This window comes from Cyprinodon variegatus, unplaced genomic scaffold (genome assembly GCF_000732505.1).
Source record: "Cyprinodon variegatus isolate N-32 unplaced genomic scaffold, C_variegatus-1.0 Scaffold48, whole genome shotgun sequence".
Lineage (NCBI taxonomy): Eukaryota > Metazoa > Chordata > Actinopteri > Cyprinodontiformes > Cyprinodontidae > Cyprinodon > Cyprinodon variegatus.
In genome coordinates this window covers 351,348-370,578 of record NW_015150501.1, presented here as the reverse complement: position 1 = coordinate 370,578, position 19,231 = coordinate 351,348, and the positions used below count along the sequence as shown (strand labels likewise).

Here is a 19,231-nt window from a genome sequence, read left to right as displayed (position 1 = left end):
AGATGTGAAAAGCTGTCATGATTTGTGTTTTGCTTTTCTCTGTTTTTGGCCTGTTTCCCTGCTCTTCTCTGCACTGCACGTAAGTAAGCTAGCTGTTTCCACCCAAACCCCACCACATTGTTTCTGTATCCTAATCACCCCTCATTCATCACACCTGTTATCCTGCTTATAAGGATCTGCATATTGACTTCCACAGTCCAGTATGATAGGTGGCAGTAAATGCATGTTAGGTTGGTTTGCCAACAACCGGTTGAGCTGCCAGATTATCGAAAGCCAGCGTTGTTTCCCTGCCGGTCTTTTTTGCCTCCTGGATTTCCCTTTTCTTTCATTCCCTTGTCAAATATTCTTCTGACCTTGTGTCTGCCTGCTGATGAATCACTCTAAGGAACCAAAATTCAGTTCCCCTGCTCTACTTTGGATTCTGAGAAGATTAATGGCTCTACTATTGAACACATTACCATTGCTTAGTTCTTGCTCAACCACTAATCTACCTATCTTCCTCCAGAAGTTCCTGTTACACAAAGCTGGTTGAAATATACCCACCCATCACTTAAATCTTTTAAGTGATTACTAAAGAGAGCCGAATACCAATGCATGCCACACCTTTAGGGTATCTGTAGAAAAGTACCTTGAAGCTGTTTATTCATTATTCTCTACTTTGTAAATTCTGCCTTTTTTTGTAAAGATAAATCAGAGAACACAGAGTAGAGATCTTACCATCAATTTAACAGGAAAACATTAAGGTTGTTTCTTGATAAGCAAGCAATGTTTTAAGCATATGGAAACTTAAATATTTTAGGAATTATGATTGCTGACATGAGTCTGTGCAGTTCTTCATGGGGGTTCCTGTTTTAATCTTTGCTGTGACTTTCAGCAACGTGCCATTTGCAGCTACTTTATGTCTCTCCACTTCTTCCTGATCAATTTGCATATTTAAAAAGCACCTCTTTTCCCAGAGGGGTAAAATGTTCATGTACACCAATCCTTCATAACTACCCATTTATCTCAGCTAGAGTTGCACCACACGATCAGACAGAAATATATAGTGTTTCTATGGTCGGACCCTATTCACGATAGTCTTCAAATACTAAATAATCAGAACTGCCACAATTTTTATTTTTTTTTTTGCATCAAGTGCTTTCAAGTTTTTTTTCTCTTTTATGCGAAAAACTCACAATGCACAATTTGTACAAGTTGAAATCTGGTAACTTTAAAGGAAGTTAACAAAGCAGCCCATCTCTGACTCCAGTCATTTGGTTTCAACATCTATCTGTCATGCAAAAGTTTGATTGGAGGTCTTTATATCGTGTTGGAGGACTGATGATAAATTTATGATGAAAACAGAGATTTTTTATGTAAAATATTGTAGCCGGTGTTTCTGGTCTAAGGAAACTAATCTCAGAACCTTTTTAGTAATCAGAGTGATTATGCAATCAGTCATTGTTGGGCCATGATGAAAAGGCTGCTGCATTAATGTTAACTGCAATGAATCACTAATGATGGCTTTAATAATTCTGTCTGAAGGTACTTAGCCTCAAGCAGTGACTAAAATAATACCTGTTTAAATTTGCTGTGGCCAGACTCTATTTAATCAGGAGGTCACTGCCTTACAGTCGTCACCGGGGATTAAGAGCTTTGCATTCAATACATAACATGGACAGGAGCTTTGTAAATTTAATGTTAGATTTAATTTTGTTACACCGACTACAGGAAGTCAGCACTCAGGCTTATTTAATAATTAACAACTCTAATCCAAAACTTAAACAGGCTTGTCAGTAATTAACTGTTTTAGATAACTATCTTTGGAAAATAAGAAAAAATGAGAGCTTTGGAATTTTGTGGTGGGAATGATTGTGATGTTAGGTCATAGAGAATAAAAAATCTAATTTGGCAATTCTGGCACATTTACGGTCCCATGCCAGCCCCTCGGGCCTGGATACAAAGCGCCTTACTTCCATTTGCGTCCCACTGTAGACATGCCAGCTCCTTGCAAACTGAATCATTTACATGCCATTTGCTTGCAGGCATGTGTGCAAAATTAGGCCTAAATCAGGCCAATTCTTCTGGGTACTGAATTTAAGTCATTAGTGATTTTATTTGGTAAACAATAACATTTTTAGATCTAACATAAATTTAGGAGGTTTTCAAAATAACACATTTTGAGATATAGTCCTTTTTCACTGTCACTACCCTGCCACACTGCTTGACAATATCAGCCTGTATTTTAATGGAATTGGAAAACAGTGACAGCTACTGTATACACCAGCATGATGTTCTACTCTGAGATGCCTGCTAAAATAGCCATGGTTATTTTCCCTTAGGCTAAGATTCAAGAGGTTTATCTATGAGGACATCATCGCTGTGTGAGCACTGAGCAACGCATGCCCTTCTACACATGCGCCGCACAAAGGTCAAGTCAGTGTGTGGTGGTGGCAAGCTGATAAATGCATCGCCTGGTCATACCATCACAGCAGTGAGGCTGAGGGTGTAGACAGGGCCATAAAAAAAATCTTCTGCTTCATTTATTTTCTCCCTGCTTTTAGATCTTTTGTGGGAAACAACAAAAAAATCAATAAAACAATAACAAAAACATGTGACCATGAGAAAACAACAGAGTAATCATACTACTAAAGATCACTACATAAAACACTGCTACTGGGGATGCTAACCCTTGTCTTCACTTCAGGTTTGTGCTACATAGTTACATAGTTACATACCAGTATTTCTGGCCATCAGAACAGCTGGATTATTGTGTATTCGGGGGAAAATGGTGTGGAAAATTTATAAAGGGTAACTCATCCCAAAAACAATAATAAAAACCTTTTTTTTGCTAATAAATAGGTGTTTATTAGCTGAGCTGTCTCCTTCAATCAACTCACATTTTCAGAACAGTAGAGCTACATCCCACGTTAGACTCTATGGATGCAATAACGTTGTTAAAAAAAAAAAAATCATGACGTACAGTACTGCAGCAGACAGCAAAACCTAGCTAAAATTATTTTATTGCAGCTCTTTAAAGTTACTAAACAGCACACAACCAGTTGCTTTTGCACGAGTTGAATGGTACAAGGCTGTTTAATGGTAATACAATAGAAGAGACTAGAAAAAATTGGGGCCGAAATAAAGCTAATAAATCCAAAAGTTCCTAAAGGAAACTAAACTGTTCTAAAAAGCGCTATCTCTGTGGTAATTGCTTGTCTTTAAGTAACAGTAGTTTAGATCAGGTTAACATTTAAAGTATTTCTCTAACTGACGGGATAGGCCAGATCCTGGGTTCCTTGAGAAATTTCCTCAAGTTTTTCTGTGGTACTTGTGGAACAAAGTGGACTTTATACTCTTACACCCCAAGTGCAGGACTTTCCAAATTAACTTCCATAGAAATAGGAAATGTCATTTTAGGCTTTGACCTTACCTCTGCGACCCAGGTTCTCATCAGCTCCCTCTGTGAGTCAGCCTGCTTGTAGTAGAGGGTGAGCGTTTCACGACAGGTGGGCGATGGTGTGCGCAGGCTGGCGCAGTCGCGCACAGAGAAGCGCAACGTTACAAACATCCGTGGAGCCGATTGACGGTAGAGGAAAGGTGTTGCCAACCAGTTATCCTGCTGACGGGGATTCTGGTTGACATTGCAGACCTCAAAGGTGCGAATGAGCTTCCCCCGGTCATCCAACACACTGACCTCATCCCACTGAAAGAGACAGAGACAACATGTGGTGGTGAAAGAGTTGTATTGGCTTGATATGATCTTGTATCATGAATATTGCTGTAAGATACAAGAAATAGATGTCAGTAGTTCTATACAAACATGCAACAGAGATATCAAAACATCTCATTAGACCAACTCTAAGAAACTTTTCAAACTTCAAAAAATATTTTCACAACTTTATTGATTACACGCCGAATTACAATTAGCTGAATGACAAGGCCAGGGGCTCTGTATCTATTTCAATGGCATCAGGAGATCAGGATTTAACCATGTGCTGGTTCTCATGGGAAATCCGGTCTTCCTTCAGGTGAAACAATACAGCTTTTGTCGACTAGATGGAGCCAAAATTAGCCAAAACTAAAAGTTCTTTATAATCTGGGGTCAATTTCACGAAGCAAGTTTGACAAATTCAGGTTTAAATCCGCTATTCTAAATTGACCTAACCTAAAATCGGGAACTCTGAGTGTTCGATTTCATAACAGCTGCTATCAATTAGTTCAATTAATTTTAACTAGGTCCACTCAGAGTTAAGCGTGTGCGCAACAAGTATGAAACAAGTATGTAAAGCTTTTATCAGTGGTCCACTGATTCACCCTGAAACACTGAGTCATCATGAAAACAACCAATGGGAAGTGCCAATTTCACCTCACTGGAAGTAGAGATTTTAATGCAGAAATGCAAAAAATAAAAATAAAATAAATAAAGGAGAATGTCTTTATAAGACAGAGAAACAGTGCTACAGCTACAAAGGAAAGGAGGATGCCGAAGGAAAAGTATGTTGCTTGAGTTAAGGCGTAAATTTATATGAAGTTTTCTATGGCAGGCCATTTTTCATTTTATTAAAAGCATTTCTCTCTTTTATTCCATTTGTAGATCACTAAAATTAGATTTTTCCGGATCAAAATCACACTCCTATACTTAAGTGTAACAATATATTTTCCAAATTATATTTTCATAGCAGAAACTGAATGTTAGAAAGCAAAAACAAAAACAAAATTATACTGGTAACAGTTAAGTTTTATATATCTAGAAATGTTTACACATTTTAATTGGCCGTTTTGAAATTTATCAGCTTGACTGAAAATGTATTGATGATATCTGAAAAACATTTTTTCATTGTTAAAATAATACAAATGCTGGCCTGTAATATTAGGAATATGGAGATATGAAATTAATTTATAGACATCCAGAATGTTTATTCTAGATGTGGAGAATAATTAATTAATAAGTAATTTAGACAAAGAATTTTTTTTTTATTTTCACATATCAGGAATACATATTCAGTAAAACTAGTAAATATTAAAACAGCTTCCCACAGAGTATTTACCATGAAAATATTACTGGATTATTTCATGAATGGTAGTAGATCAATGTATCTATTTAGGTGAAATCTTCTGGCAGTAGTTGAGGGTGAACTCTAAAAAATTTTTTCTAATATATTGAACCTGTGGATCATCTCATGCATCCCTCCTTATGTTGATTCAGTCTTATTTTACACAGTATAGTGGCTGTTTGCAGGAAAATGGCGGTTATAAGTGGCTATCATTCCCATAGAATGGCTTCAGATTGTGCCAGTACAGTAGACTCATTAGGCTGTTATTGACTGAATCCTAATCCTAACCTTAAAGTAATTCCTTTCCCCCCATGGAATTAATGAATCTATTTATGTGTAATTTGAAAAAAATTTCAGTGGTTCTTCATGTACTGTAAATATGAATACAATAAAAATAAAATGATCGGCATCTCGCTCACATTAAACAAACCAAAACCAAGTAATCTCACATCCTGTTAACTGAGTTGTGGAATCTTCTCCCTATAAATATTTTATTCTCTGGGAAAAAGTGCTGATCATTCTTTAATAAGATCCTTGTCAGACGGACATCCAATGTTTGTTTTTAGAACTTAATATGTGTAATAGATCTAGTGAATGATATATATTCATGTTAATGCACAAAAATCGGACTAAATCAGGGAATAAAACAACATGATCGGCGGTATGGAAAGCAGCGACAGAGGACACTCTGAGTTTACTGAAGAAAACCTGCTACCAACCAAGTTAGCTCTCAAGAAAATGTTACTACGATGACTGAAACAGAGGTTAAATGAACTCTCTTTGTGAACCGAAAAAGTCAGAGTTTCCCTGATTTTTAGATTTGGACAATTTACAGTTTTCAGTAAACCTGCTTTGTGAAACGGACCACTGCTTTTCAATGAACAAGAAATCAAAGCCAGTTTTAGTGTCACTGAGAGACTGTTCAAGCATCATGGTATTAAAATAAAAATATTTCATAAAAAATAAAGACATGGCCTACAATAAAAGATCTTTTTGAATAAATTAATTGCAACGTAGTCTTAAGAGTTCCTGTATTTTTTTCATTATTAAACCTGGCTTAAACAATCCAATGCCATTTTACCAGTGCTTTACCAACAAGGCCCCCCTAGCAACAGCAGGAGGCATCAGAAAAGAGGAAGATAAATCAGATCTATGAAAGCAATGCTGAACAGTGGAGAAACTCTGATAAAAGATAAAAACAACGTATATATTCGATAGTGAAATTAGCTGCAACATTATATGTTTTCTTATTAGCTCCATCTTACCAAAGACTCTTTAAAAGACATTTAAAAGGATGCATTAAGCCCCAAAATAACATTAGATTTAATCATTTTTATTTAAAACCAATTAGATTATTTTATTCAAAATAATCTAATTGGTTTTAATCCAACCTGACAATAAAAGAAAACAGAAAATGAGTATTTATGCACATGCTGCACTGCGACTGCACAGCTAGTGAGTTGGAGCCTGGTGCATCTTTACTCACTGGAACAGGTATAGATGGATTAACCCAGGCTGCAGTTACTGATCAAACCAAAATATCTGAGTGGGTTAAATGTCAGTTACAACAAATGAATTATCAATCATAGAGGATTTTAGGCTAATTTGGGGGGTTGCTAAAGCACCTTTATATTGAGTGAAAGCACCCCAAACATTTGAGGGTTTCTTTAATACTGTATGCTATTTTTTAAATAAAAAGTAAACAAACATAAACAAAAACTATATAAAAGTGTAAAAAATGTTGGGTTTAATACACAATAATTTAAAGCCAAGTGATTATTACTGATACAAAATTTAGATCCATGATTATTTTCCTCTAATGAAATTTTACAGGTTTCGGCTGTATTTTTATCTTCAAAGAAGGGAGACAGAAAAATTACCTTCTTTATTCCCTCGTTAAAGCAGCTCCTCCTATCCAATGCAGCAGAGTTTCTCATTCAGATACATTGTCCATCTAGTACTAAGCACGCTGGGGAACATGCCTATTGATTGACCTCCCCCTGCAGAGCAATAGGCATAAGTTGTTGATCGCTGTAGGATCAGCCTCTGATTTTTAGTTGACTACTGGGACATTAACCAAACTTGAGGGATGGTTCACTTACAAAAGTTTCCTTCTGGCCCTAAAATGGCTAACCTCTGCCATAATATTTTACAGTGAACAGGTGTCAGGCACTAGGACACAGAGTACGGAGGGGGAACCAAAAGAAATGGGTTTGTGAGAAATCAGATATAGTAGCTAATCCTACTAAATAACGACATATCTAAAATAAAAATATGTAAAATATATTATTAGCGTTAAGCAATTCAAAATATTTGTTCAAGAAAAACCTCTCTCCAGCTTCGGTCCTCCATGAGCCCAGTAAGTAATAAAGTAGTGTAAAAAGCTATGCTACAGGTAACAAAGACATGAGTTGATGGATCAGAAATAGCTTGATAATGGAAACATTGGAAATAATGACCTTGTAATTAAAAATGTCAAAAGTAACTATAAATGGATATTAATGCAACTTCTTTTTAATAGCACTTTTTGATAAAGCCTATAGTTAGAGTGGCTCAGATTATCCTGAGCTATCTTCATAGTTATGCCGCTATAGGCTTAGACTTCTGGAGGACATAGGGACCCTTTTTTCATCATTCTGCCTCATTCTATCTCTATTCTCCAACTCTGCAATCTCTAGTTCAATCTCTAACAATATGCTCTCTCTGCTTTTTCTCATAGTAGTTTGCCTCCTCTTTTCCTGTTTGGCTGTGACGCCATCCTGGAGAGAAATATCAGCTTTGCTGCTGCCATCAACACCTTTGTTTATAGATGTCCGAGATCGGCCTGTTTTTTAGTCAATCAGACATGGGGGCAGGCTCAGAGCTCATCTGCCTGGCTGTATGTTTCCAGGATGACCTTTTCCAATTGCCTTTTGCATGTCTGCTTCTGTCTCCTTGAACCCCAGTTGGCATCAGCAGATGGCCGTTCACACTGACCCTGGTTCTGCTGGAGGTTTCTTCCTGTTAAAAGGGAGTTTTTCCTCTCCACTGTAGCCACAAGCATCCTTAGTGTGAAGGATTGCCTTTGAGTCAATGAGTCTCAAAGGCAGTAAAGATGACGTGTGTTGTTAATTGGTGCTATATAGATAAACTGAACTGAATTTAATTGAATTGTTGTGATTTCAGTTTGATTGAGCCTTTTTGAATCTAGATAAACATCACAGCATTGGTCATTTTCTTCACTCATCCGCCAAATTAATTTACACTAACTATTTAGCATCAAAGCAGGGGTTTTATTTGATGTTATTTCTTTAAATCATTTTGGTTTGGATATCTATCTGTGAATAGTTTAGATTACTCTTTCCCAATGGTACATAACAAATCTAGACTGGATGTATTAAAGGTTTATTTATAACAGACACTACAAATGTAGGCCATGTCTGTATCCTCCCGCAGAAGCCTTCTATGTTTCTAATTAATCATGATTATAAAAAGCAGTAATTAAACCACTTGGGTCTTTCATTTAGCTTCTGGAACATGGTTTAAGTGTTAGAGATAAAAACTAATGACCAAGAGATAACCTAATTAATTTCTTTATGTTTCTCCTTAAGGTAAATCCATGAGATAAATTTAGCTTTTAATGCTGGGGTTCTGCAGTTTTCTCTCTATACTTCTGACTCAGGCAGGTGATTAAAAAGTGCTTGTTCTGCAAAAAGTGCCTGAGAGAGATGGATTCCTACCACTAATAGTTAAGATTAGCACGGCTTTGAGATATCACTACAAATAACAGTTTCTGATACAGATCATATTGATAATTCAGAAATGGAGCCTACTCGCATATGAAAGATAAAGTCAGACAAAAGAAGCTGACAATTAAACGAGGTAAAATTTGAGTTGAAGGAAACAAGGGGGAAAAAATGCCTCCATAAATGCATCTGTTGCAGGTGCTGAACTGTGCAGTTCCTGTGCAGTGCAGAGGGAGCGGATCTAAACAGGGAAACAGAACTTAACACAGAATCATGGCACCACTGCAGTTCTACTTGAATTGGATCCAACATTGATGTCTTCTGATGACTTTTTCAACAGTTACAGTAGGCATGGTTTTATAGAGCTACAAGCTACAAATCTTTACAGTTTTTTGTTTGTTTTGCTTTTATATATCTACATTGCGACACTGATTGAAAAAACGACAAAAGACAAACTAAATCTAAAATCCACGTGACCTATTTTGTTCTCTGACTTTTTGTTTTTTCCTGTTTCTCACCCTTTATTCAGGTTTTTAAGACTCACAATTGTCCCTGGCTTTTAGCTGAACTGAGTTCTAACTGTTTTTAAAAATTTGAGCTTTTATGCTTATCTTGATTAAAACAGTTCTATGCATTGTTGTAAAAAAAAAAAATATATCAATTGGATTTTCTGCAGATGTTATACCAAACAGACCCAAAACAGACTTTTTTGGGGTGTTAATTATCAATTGTTATACTGATAACAGATTGCTGAGTTGTCCTCTGTGTCTTTGTTGCCCTGTGATAGATTGCAGACCTTTCCACAGCATGCCTCATTCCCTGAGAAAGATTTTTTTGTAAATGGATTGGTGTCCACACTTATGCAACTAAGTTGTTTTAATCTTTTTATTTTCAACATCTTTCCCTCTAACAGGTCTGTTTGGTTTCCTGTTAGAGAACAGACCTCTGCTGCCTCCTCTATTTCTTCTCCTCCGGGTCGATCGATGAGAACTTAAAAGCTTCATTACAATGATGTCATATGGTGGTTTGTGAACTTCTTCTGTGCAACCTCAAGGTTGACGTTTTGGCTGCCCATGAATTTTTTATGGTTCTCTGACATTGGTCCCTAAGGAAACAGTAATTAGACCAACAGTATGATTCATGCTGTGTTAGTTACAGGTCTTTGATCAAGGTAAATGCTCAGCTCTTCTGAAATAATACAGCTAAGAAAAACAAAAAGAACTTGATCATTAAGAGACACTTTAAGTAGCATTTGTAGTTTTGTGGTTCATTTAAATTTTCTTGCTATTGTTTTAATATGTTAAATACAGTCACATCTTCTACTACAATGCAAGGCTAAAACAAATAAGAGAACTCCTCTGAATTGGGTTTAGCCTGGAGCAAAATTAAATCTAGATATTACTGCCACCAATCAGGGCTCTTGAAATGGTTTCCAACATTTTCTGGCCAAGACAGGAATGATAAAGAACAGGCTGGAAGCTCATGTCCCATCAGCATTCTGGTTTTTCAAAAAAGCAAAGATTTCACAACTTTGGAAAATACACTTTTAAGGAAAGCTGCAATTTACTGAACAAACCAGCTTGAATAATATTTAAACAGGCTGTTTTTTCTTTTTTTTTATGAGATAATAATATAATTGAAGGAGGAAGGTGGGTCATTATCTTATAAACTTTTTTGAAACTGTTGTTGGAAGACCTCATGTGAAGCACTGGCCAAGGATGAATCTAGTCAGAACATAAGTCCGGTTGTTTATGTCCACAATGGAGTGAGCTTGTGCTTGAGAGAAGTGATTTGAATTCATTTCTGTCTATTTTTCCCTAACTTTACAGGCATTTCTGATGCCTTCTTATTTTATATTTTTGTCTGTATGCTTATGAAATCAGTCAGTCTTGTTTTTGTTGGGTTTTTTTTTCAACTTTATCAGCCTTTTTTGTTCAGGCCTGTTTGTTTAGTAATTATTTTACTCATCTCTGTGTTTCATCTGTGCTCATCATATTTATTTTCTCCTGCATTTCTTCATTACAGTTAACCTGGTTTGTCTGTCTTTTCAGTGTCCCTAACCCTCACATCCTCCATAATTTCTCCAGTCACATACATCTGTTTGAGCATTTGCATAGTAAGAGCCATTCCATACTCTCCTTGACTCCTTTTGAATACCACAGTCTGAATTCTGTCAAATTCAGTCACACAAAGTTCTAAGAGTTCATCTTACAACTTCAAGAGCAGCTTCTTATCGCAGAGAGGGATGAAGAGACGCCGATTTTGGAAGTTGAAATCAAACCAATTTCATATGATCTTATAGGCATCCTTATTGACTCATAACAAAAAGAAAAGGTTTGGGCAGAAAATGTCCGACTTTAGACTTAGACAACTTTTGTTGTCATTCTGTATACACAGAGTTTATACAAAACAAAATTTTAGTATTGTACAGCTTTCATAACATTTCCATTTCTTAAACTGCAGCAGTGTCAAATGTAAACAGTGTAGGAGAAAAAACATGGTGCAAAAAAATGATTTTGTATGGAAGTTCAGTGAACTGTCCGTGTGCTGGACACTAAATTAACAGATCATCAACTTGTGTTGTGCTCCTATTTATTAACAAATAATAATATAATATTGTGCATATTCTCTTCTAGCTCCAAGGAACTCACAGCAGAACAAGACAGGAGTTGCTTCTCAGAGGCGTTCTTGAACGGAGTGCAGCGGAGCGGAGAGGTTAGAGAGGATGTGGAATGTGGGGGTTAATTTACCTTTAAGCTGTTACAGTTAATCGGTTTTATGTGTTTCCACTCCAATAACTACATCCATAATATTTAAACCATTGCTTTCTTCACAGATTCACCAGTTATGCTCTAAGGTGGTTGGTTTGATTTGTTTGTCATTTTAAATGATCAAGTCAGAGTAAACATTTTCCGCCTCCAGCCTTCCAACTATTGGTTCAAGTATTTCTCCCGTTTTTTGCTTTTTAAAGAGGGTTGGAGTGTCTAGAGCTTTTTTAAGGATGATCCATCTCTTCAGATGTGGAATAAATGTGACTGATTGGTCCATTTCTTTTAGCAAGTCCTGAAAATGGAAGAGAGAATAGAATTGGTCTTAAGAGGTTATGGCAGGTCTAACATATGATATATGTAGCTTAGCTACTTGTCTAAATATGCCTATTTCCAGTCTTATATTAGTAAATAGAATATTAGTACTGTAAGATTTATATTAGGGATACCATCCCGGTACCATAATTACTATCAGATCATGTGTCAACTGGTTGTTTTAAAATGATAACAAAATAAATAAACTTTTTCTGTTCCACCATATTTATTAACATCTGGAATTTGCTTTAATCAATGAGTCTTAAAAACAAAACTTGAACAGATGAGTATAACAGCTCCTTTTTCTGCATAAAAGACCACCGAGGGGTCTGGATAAATACAGAGGATGTCGATGTGAAAAACCTACCATAAAGCTTATTATGAAATATAGAGGGTCTGTCATACAGCGTTGTTTTTTTGCCTACAAGCATGTTTGTTTTTTAAAATGACAGCATTGTGAACTCTTTGACTTCACAACAAAGCCGACCAGAAATCTGAAAAATTGTTGTCTTTGATAATTATGCAAAGCATGGCCAAAATGACACATAAATTGTTTGTCAGAAGAAAATATTACTTTTTCCACAGGCCCCTTTTGCCCTCAGACCTAAGCCCTGTAGAGATTGTGTCAGCTGAGCTAAAAAGATGAGAGGATAAGAGAGAACCAGCGAATTTGAATGATCTGTAGCTGGGCTTTTCAGTTCCAGTCCTCGAGGTCTGCTTGCCTGCACCTTTAGATGTTCTTCAGCTTCAACTCACATGAATCAAATAGCTGAATTACCTCCTCAGTATGCAGTCAAGATTTCCAATGTTCTGCTAATGACCTGATTATTTTACTTGAAGCAGATACACATCTAAAAGTTACAGGACAGTGGCTCTCGAGGACAGGAATTAATGATACCTAATCTATAGGGATTTTGCAAAAAAGAGTACCGGTAGTTGAATATATTTCTCTGTTCATGCTCCAACCTTAATGGTAAAGTAGTACTACATCCACAAGGATGTTTTTATTATAATTTTAGATGGGACAGTGAATAAATGCACACATATGAAAAAAAATGAAAGTAAAATACTTTTTTTAGTTCTTTTTGCAGAAGTAAACCATGCAATACACATTCTTGAAAAAAAAAACTATTACAAATCATGATGCTGCTTGTTGGTTATCTATGCTGCTGAAATGTGAGGCTGTGTTGTTGATTTCAAATATCAAGCTGACATTTTGACAGCTGCACAGCTGAGACACATGACTCTGATTTACACACATGCATCCAATGAGCTCAATAACTGATCTCTGCTCACTTGGATGTTCGTCAGCTGTGGCCCAAATACCTTAAGCAACCACATGGTAAAATGAACAGAACTATATGCTGTAAACATTTGTTCACTCCGATTTTTCTGTGCAACCAAATAAGATGAATCCTGCTCAATATCACAGTTTTATATTGTGCTTTTTCATTCCAGATGTTTCCTTTATGCACAGAGAAAAACATCTAAAAATTACAGGTCTCTTTAAGTAAATTCGTTTTATACCTTAAAATGTTCTGCATCAGTAATTTCAGAAAACATTGAGACGTTTTTGCAGAGATGATCCACCAGCTTTCATTTCTCTACAGCCTTAATGTCATCTGTTTTTCAATTTGCTTAATATTTCATGGAATCACAGGGATTATGCTGATCAGACAATGAAATAAAATCCCCATGTCCCAAAAGCATATTTTCTTGTTTTTATGGATAATACTGTGAAGATAATGGAAGTGATTTTCAACGTGAATTCCCCCTCTGTACAAAGGACGGGGTAACAAGGACTCATCTAAAATTCTGTTCATGGCCAACGTTAGTATGAGGGAGATGGAGGCACAGAAAAAAATCAATGTCAACAGATGAACTATTGCAACACTATGTACATTTTTGCAGTTTCAGAGTATATCTGTATAGTTTGCAATATTTAGTGATAATTAAAACAATGAAATATTAAATACATTTGTTTTCAGTGTAAAAAAAACAGACAGGTCTTGTAGTGTCTTTTTGCATTTGCATTCCTGCAATTTTATACCTTCGGCAGGTGGCTTATTTTGAAACAAAATAATCGATTTTTATTTTAACTTAGGGAGGAGTACATGCAATAATTACATTTCACTAAAAGATCAGAACAAGACGTGGCTTAAATCAAGTAGGACCTGGAGAGATTTGTCAAAATGCAAACCCAGGGGCGGGTTTTAGTTTCACCAGCTATAGAGAACAGTCCTCACGGGGATGAAAAGGCTCTGATTTTAAGCACATTTGGCCTCTAGTGACAAGCAGGACCTTTTTCTGCTATAATTCAAAGGAATTATGTATTAGCCCATGATCATCATTATTCCCTTTACAACAATGAAGAGAACAAAAGCTCAGACCAGTGTTACTGGTGTGTGATTCATGGTTTTGTACGTGTTACTCTGTCTTGGCATGCTTAGGTCTGTTTCACTGTGGCTCTAGCAGTCAGTAGGGAAGAATCTTCATAGCATCACACATCAGAGAGTGATTTGGTGCTTGGACCAGCTGGAATAATGATGCGATCAGTGAGCACATGAAAAGCGTCTGAGGCGCAGTCAGTCTAATTGAGTGAAAGGACAGAAATGTCTCTCCAAGGCTCTGACTCACTAATATAGACAAGACGATGAGGGGAAATTGGAGGCAGGAAACACATGCAAAGTACATAGTGGGGTGGATGGATGCAGATATAGAGGGCGGAGAACATTTTGTCAAATGAAATGGGAGAACTGGTGTGAAGTTTTCCTGCTTTGCATTTTAAGAAAGTAGGTTTGTGTAGGCACAAAGTGAGATAAATAAGTTAACTTTGAAAAGGATTTCTCACTATATAGACTTTTTATGCTTTTTTTTTCTATTGCCACACTTAAGTGTTAGGCTCACAAAAGAAATCTTAAAATCTGTAAACTTAATTACATAAAGTAGCTTTTAAATGATGATTTTGGGCAATGTTTCCCATAGAGGTTATGCTACCATTGGCAGAAACATTCACTTTAAAGAGTTTGGCCCACTCCTCTTTGTAGAATGGACCAAGTTTATTTAGTATCAAAAGCATGTTTAAAGTTATACTACTTCATTTCAGTTTGTTTGAAATATAGACTTTGACTACACACTTTACTTTATGTAGTATTTTTGATTCTTTCTTTATCATTTATTCAGGAGTGCACCAGGGTAAACCATGGATCATTGTTCTGCTGCTCAAAACAATTGTCCTTACACACATCACAGACCGTTGAGAAGACATTTTCTTTTACAAATTTATGTTTCTATTAATTATAGAGAGGATTTCCAAGAATCATCTCCCAAGTTTATAAGGTCCACATTGTGTGACCACTTCTGCTACAACCTTTCGCTGCAGTAACACCACAATTTCCCGAGTGTGGGACAACAAAGGATATTCTATTCTATTTTAAGTTTACTTCAGGTATGATAACTTTCTATACTAAATAAAACAAGGTCCAAAATCTACACAACAGTCAAATTTTACTATAATTTCTGAGGATCACTTGGTTTTGGCCTTGAACTCTCCTAAAGACGGTATTTTGGCCCATTGTCTGTATTACTGTTAAATCACAGAGCTGATTTTAACCAAGACCTGCAGCACTTCGGATATAGTTCTGGATTCTGTTGTGACCTCTTGGATAAGTTGTTGACACGTTCTTGTGGTAATTTCAGAGGACATTTCCACACCAGGGAAAGTTCGACACTGCTGCATGCTTTCTCCAGCTGTAGATCATGGCTTCCTCTGTGGTTCATTTTAACTGTTTCCAGAGATGCAGATGTCAGTGAATTTCAGTCATGATGTAGACATCAGTCTTTTTTTTTTTATTTACCCAGCCACTATCTTTCAGATATCATACTATAAATCTAGTACATTTATTCCAGCAATGAGCAATATTACAAAAAAATATATAGATTAATCCTAACAGAGTCTATAATATTCTTAAAAGGGATTGCATCCAAAAACACAGCTATCATTTATTTCTTGACCTTAACTTTGACCCCTTCCTCATCCATTACCCCTCATCCTTCGTACCATGTTTTCATATTTTATCTAATTTTATATTTTATTGCCCCCATTTTTTTCTCTTTTGTAAAAAGGGAAAAGGAAAAAATGGGCCAAACTGCGAAGGAGGGGTGGATGAGTTGTTCGAAAGGAAGTTAAAAAAAAAGAGGAACACTCATCGTTTTGATTTAATTTGAAGCGAAATGCCGGAGAGCCATGCAAGCTCTCCAGTGACAGAGGACATGGGAGGGGCAGGGCCTTTGACATGGCACACAAACATGGGATTGCAGAGACAAATGAAGGCACACTTTGCTAAAAGATTAATGCAAAGAGAATACTCACAATGAGCAGATTTAAAATTACTAAAAACAAAACAAAAAAAAGCCAACAAAAGATGGAAAAACGTTTCTGCTGATTGTAGACAGAAAAGAATAAAAAGGATCAAGATGACTGAGGGAGGACAGATGCAATGATGGTGTGAAGAGCAGCAGCAGGATGGAGTTTTACACATGGGGAGGCAAAGCGACTGAGTAGGAAAAAAGTGCAGTAACTGATATTTATGGAGCCTAAAGCAAAAGAAAAGTTGGGATGTGAAAAGAAAAGAAAAAAGAGGGTTAAAAAGAAAACCATACACACACACACACACACACATACACCCTCTATCCCTAGACTCGTCTCATGGTCTGTCTTTCTACTTTTCTCAGCTCGATGCCCCGAGGTCAAATAACCATATCTCCATCTCAACTGCCCTTGTCATCCTGGGACCGCGGATGAAAAAAAGAAAGAAAAAACTCAAGCTCACACACAGTGATTTCCTCTCTCCAGCACACATACACACAGAGGGATGGCCTCCTATTAGCAGCTGCCATCACGGTTCACAGCTTTCTGACGCACACGGGGCCCTATTTAATCAAACATCATGTTCAATTATATCCCGACGCTGGAAGACAGACTGGGCGGCCAGAAGGTAAAATCAGTGTGGAAGGAGATAAAAGGCTGCGATTAGTGAGTGCGTCTGCCAGATGTTGGCTAGTTTCTTCTCTTCTTTTACGGACGGACCTTTCTGATCACTTTCAGCAACGTCTTAGTGTTGTTAGATGCTCTTCATGGAATTCCTGGACTTCTCTACACAATCTGGTGTCATTCTGTACTAGGGTCTGCTATCCACTTCCTTTATTAGGAAATTTTAGTCACAAGCGTCAAAGGATCAGAACAATGTATAAGTGCAATTATGAAGCATATTAGAACTGAGCCATAATCACTCACAGATGAATGAATTTAACTGACCCAAGAGTTGACCCTGGCACAGTCACGCAATCACACACATAGCGGAAAGGAACCGCCATGCAAAGGGAGGCACACACATTTAAGGTACCCAAATAACATTTTAGTGCCTCTAAAAGGCATTTCACCGCATTCTAATGGGGTTCTCTGTGATACTCCAACACAACGTGGGGCATGGATAGGAAGCAAAAATAAGGAACATTCCTGCACAGCTGCAGGATGTTTGGAAAAGTTGATATCCTACAACACAGTAGATTCAGTGATAATTTTGTGACCTGCAATAAATAGTATTAATAAATAATGAAATCATCACTGTTTATTTGCCTTGAGCTCATGGCGAACATAGACCCTGAATAATGAGTGGTTTAATCCAGCTACAGTGAAAATAAAAACACACACACAATATAAAACTAGTGCAGAAATTTATGTCAAGAAAACTGAAGTTTTTTCTTGACAGTATGAACTTGGTTTGAGCGTTTTATAACCTGGTCAACTTACCCAATCCTTAATTTCCCAAATCTTTTTATGCAGCATTAAATTATTCCCAGATAAATTATACCCATAGAGAGCCTAAAGGCATGGTTTCTTAATGATGCCTTCAGGAATTAAGAAAGGGCTGAAAGCCTGAGTTCTTGTAAGCCAAAAAAAAAAAAACATTTCTTTAGAACTGCCTTAGTGTTAACTGAGGTATCATTAGTTTAGGTTTGTGGTCCAACTACTTTATTGGCCTTACTACCTGGTTTTATCTTGTTTTTATCTTTTTTGCTTTTATTTCCCTTCTATTTTATCGTTTAATTCATTTAAAGCACTTTAAATTCTCCACCTGAATTGTGTTATATAAATAAACTTGCCTTGCTTTAAATAAATAGCATTTGTGCAGTCCAATAGTTTCCTCATTTACAACACGTACATTGATGTTGTGCGATATAAGGCACGTATTTGAATAATACAAAGAGCAAACAATGGTCTCATGAAGGCAGCTAATTACCAGAGTACACCTGTGTGTAATTAAATATTACTATAAACACAGCTGTGTTTTGGAGCTGTATTTATAGGTTTTAAGCAGCGTTATGTTATAAAACAATATTTATCTGCAAGCTTTGAATGTTTCTATATATTTCAGCATCTAAAATAATTTGACCCCAAATCAAAACACAGTACTATCAGGCACAGGGCTGCTTTGGAGGAGCTACAGGTAGATTATATGTTTGAACTTGGGACACACCGAATAACTTTCACAGTCCATATAGCTTTTGTAAATGCTGCAGTTCCAACAGGGATTTGCATAATGTCTAAAAGGCTGATGAGCTGTCATTAACAACATGATCTGTCAAGACAACTTAAGCCAACAGACTTTTCATACCATTGTGAGGCTGGGTGTTTCGGAAAGTAAGCAAACATGAAATTGTCGGTGGTACTGCACCATTTTGTTTTTTGCCAAGATAAAGAGAGGCATGATGCAGTCTAGCATTTTCCCTTTGCATGACTTTTGTGTGTTTGCATCATTTATTTTTCCAGTGGGTCTTTTTTTTTCAGCACTTTCTATTGTGCTCCTCGGTATTTTCTGTGATTGCTGCATTTCTCTTTTGCAGGGTTTTTACTTTGCATTTGATTTGCTTACCGGTATGTTTGCGTTTTAGTCTGCTTATGTGTTTGCCATTATTTTTGTATTTGCAGTGTGATTTTGCATTTGCAATGTGTTTGTGTATTTGTAGTGCAATTACACCTCTCGGCCACCACAGCTAAGAGCTTTCTGCTGCGTAACACAATTGTCATGTGTGCATGTAGTAAGCCAGTAGCTTGCCAAAATAGAGTGAGTGGGAGAGGGACCAGTTGGTGAATTTTGTTAGCAGAATTTAAGTTGCTTAAACCTTTTTCAGTGGAAGCTTAATGGTTTTCTAATGGTTTCTAAAGTTTGCAAATGTAGTAATTGGATCTGCTGTTAGCTCTTAGCATATTTCTGGAACTGTGCCCACTACTGGCTACCCTGTTTACAGTGTCTTAGACAAGCAGGGCAGCCTATCTTAATGTGTTCAGATTAGGCTCTAAGGGCCGGATCTATCAAAGGTTTGC

General features: G+C 36.7%; 1 protein-coding gene across 1 annotated transcript in view; it reads right to left on the bottom strand.

Annotated features, from left to right (window-relative positions):
- The window catches only part of LOC107082255 (ephrin type-B receptor 5-like), an 81,559-nt gene that overhangs the window by 38,619 nt on the left and 23,709 nt on the right, over nucleotides 1-19,231 (bottom strand). The window contains exon 3 of the mRNA XM_015370837.1: nucleotides 3,413-3,685. Within this exon, the coding sequence (XP_015226323.1) occupies nucleotides 3,413-3,685 (273 nt within the window). The remainder of the gene's footprint in view (nucleotides 1-3,412; nucleotides 3,686-19,231) is intronic.